The 2597-nt window shown below is 28.1% G+C and overlaps 1 protein-coding gene across 1 annotated transcript; it reads left to right on the forward strand.

Annotated features, from left to right (window-relative positions):
• Positions 1–674: 674 nt before the first annotated feature.
• Positions 675–1265, forward strand: LOC103307752. Its single transcript, XM_008180023.1, has one exon. The coding sequence runs from the start codon at positions 675–677 to the stop codon at positions 1263–1265; it is 591 nt and encodes a 196-aa protein (XP_008178245.1).
• The last annotated feature ends 1332 nt before the right edge of the window (positions 1266–2597 follow it).

Below are 2597 nucleotides of genomic sequence, written 5' to 3' on the forward strand. Positions count from 1 at the left end.
TAATTCTTTTTATTCTTACGCGATTTCGTAAACATTTAAAATTCATAACATTTTTTAATTTTCTTAATTTTAATCAAAATTTAAACTTAAAATCAAGACTTAAATCACAAAAAAAATGAAATTGTTTACTGTCATAAGAAATGAAAACGTTAAGTAAATTTAAACGTTTTTAAAATTCTTTTAAATTTCTGTTGAACGTTATGAACAATTTAAACTTTATGAAAATTTAGCGTTATACATGTATAAAGAGCCTCGTATTAAATTTTAAAGATTTTTTTACTAAGTGAAAAGTTTTTATCGACAATAATATTTAAAAAATGGTGTTCTAAATATATTTTAGATTTTTGTCAGTTTAGATTTAATATTCATTAATTTACAGGTATTTGGCCTCGGGAGACAGTTATAAAAGTATTGCTTACAGCTACAGGATGGGTGATCGAACTGTGTCGAAAATTGTAAATGAAGTAGCACTCGCGGTATGGGACACTATGCAACCTTTGTATTTACCACAACCTACAATGGAAATGTGGAAGTCAGTTGCACTTGAATTTGAACAGTAATGGCAATTTCCACACTGTATTGGTGCTTTGGATGGCAAACATGTCGTGATTAAAAAACCACCAAAAAGTGGTACATCATTTTTTAATTATAAGCAGACTTTTTCCTTGGTACTAATGGCTCTTGTTGACGCAAACTATAAATTTATAAGTGTTGATGTTGGATCAATGGGAAGATTTAGTGATGCCAATATTTTTACGAGCAGTGTGTTAGCAAAAAAAATGAACAGACAATCTTTACAAATTCCACCACCAGAATTTTTACCTGTATTTCAACAACCGTTGCCATATATTTTTGTAGCGGACGAAGCATTTCCATTATCGGAAAATTTAATGAGACCTTATCCGAAAAAAAGTGTTGTAGGAAATATGGAAAATAAAATTTTTAATTACAGACTTTCACGAGCACGACAAACAGTAAAATGCACTTTTGGTATATTAGCGTCCTGTTTTCGCGTTTTTCGAAAACCATTTGAAATTAAAGTAGAGAGTGTTGACAATGTTGTCAAAGCGGCTTGTGTGTTACACAATTATTTGCGAAAAGAAACGATTATTTCAAATAATATAACAGAGGAAATTGGTGAAATGCCGGATACTCAGTTACTTCCATTGGCCAACAACAATTGTAGAACTGGATCTAACGCTTTTTTAGTGAGACAAAAGTATACAGATTACTTTAATACAGTAGAAGTGTACCTTGGCAAGTAGACAGTGTAGCTAGAGGAAAGTACTGACACATTTTTTTTTTTTAATTTTGTATTTTATATGATACTATATAATAACCACAATAAATAACACTTTTCATTATTTTTAAATATTTCAAATTTTTACATATTATATCATAGGGAAATGTGAATACAAATAAAATAAGTTAAAATGGTTTAATATTGAATTAAAACCATGTTGTTGTTATTATTTTAATCCTAGTCACCCGAGTGATTTTTCATCGGTTATCGGTAAATGAAACGATTTAATATTTATAATATTATTATTTATAAATAATCACGTTTATTTTTGATATTATCTAGTATGAAAATAGAATTTGGACAATTTAGTCTTGTATTTTACATGTAATTGTAACTTTTTTAATTTTCTAATTACAAGTACCTACACTAAATTATTAATTATTATTTTATATCATATTGCATAATTGAATTAAGTTACTACTTACCATTTTTTAATTCAAGATCATCAGCAATTTTGTCCCATAAATCATTTTTTAGTTTAGTTTTCATATAATCAGCATGACTAGTGTCATATAATATTTTGTGTGGACGAACGGCTTCAATTAATTTTTCCTCCATTGTAGGTATTAAATTATATTCAAACAGTAGCGTATATAGGAATTTTTCACGGGGGGGGATATAAAGATTTTAAGACATATTTAGTATATACACATTTAATCATATTAATATATGGCATATAGGTACATGTTGTAATGTGTGAAAAAAATTTGTTTTTTTTACTATAAAACAAAGTCCAATTTTCTTGAGGACAACGAAAGTACATTGAGTACCTCATCAGGTGTGACATTTATATTTTTGTGCACTGATAGCATACAAAGTCCATTAAGTCGATTCTAAAAACAAATTCTAGCACATTATAACCAACAGTAAGTGTAAAATTTATTTTAAAATTTACCTGAGCCGTAGTGTTCCTTAAATAAGTTTTAACTCGTTTGAGTGTTGAAAAAGTTCTTTCGGGGGTCGCTGTCGAAACGGGTAACGTGCATAACATTTTTAATAATTTATTAATGTTTGGAAATATTTTTGCATCACACAGCAAAAATGCTTCAAGACTTGTTTTTGGAACAATATTTAGCCTGGAGAGTTTAACTTTCCACAGCATTAATTCTGCTGTTGAATTATTGGAATCGATTGAAGGCGTATAAACTCTAATAAATTGTTGAATGATTCTAATTCTTCTTAGAGGATTGATTAGAAAATAAACATTTCAAATCCTGCAAAATTAATGAAGCATTAGTTTACATGAAACAAATGTTATGAAAAAAAAACAATAAACTTCTAAACGTCATAACTT

Source organism: Acyrthosiphon pisum, chromosome X (assembly GCF_005508785.2).
Source record: "Acyrthosiphon pisum isolate AL4f chromosome X, pea_aphid_22Mar2018_4r6ur, whole genome shotgun sequence".
Taxonomy (NCBI): domain Eukaryota; kingdom Metazoa; phylum Arthropoda; class Insecta; order Hemiptera; family Aphididae; genus Acyrthosiphon; species Acyrthosiphon pisum.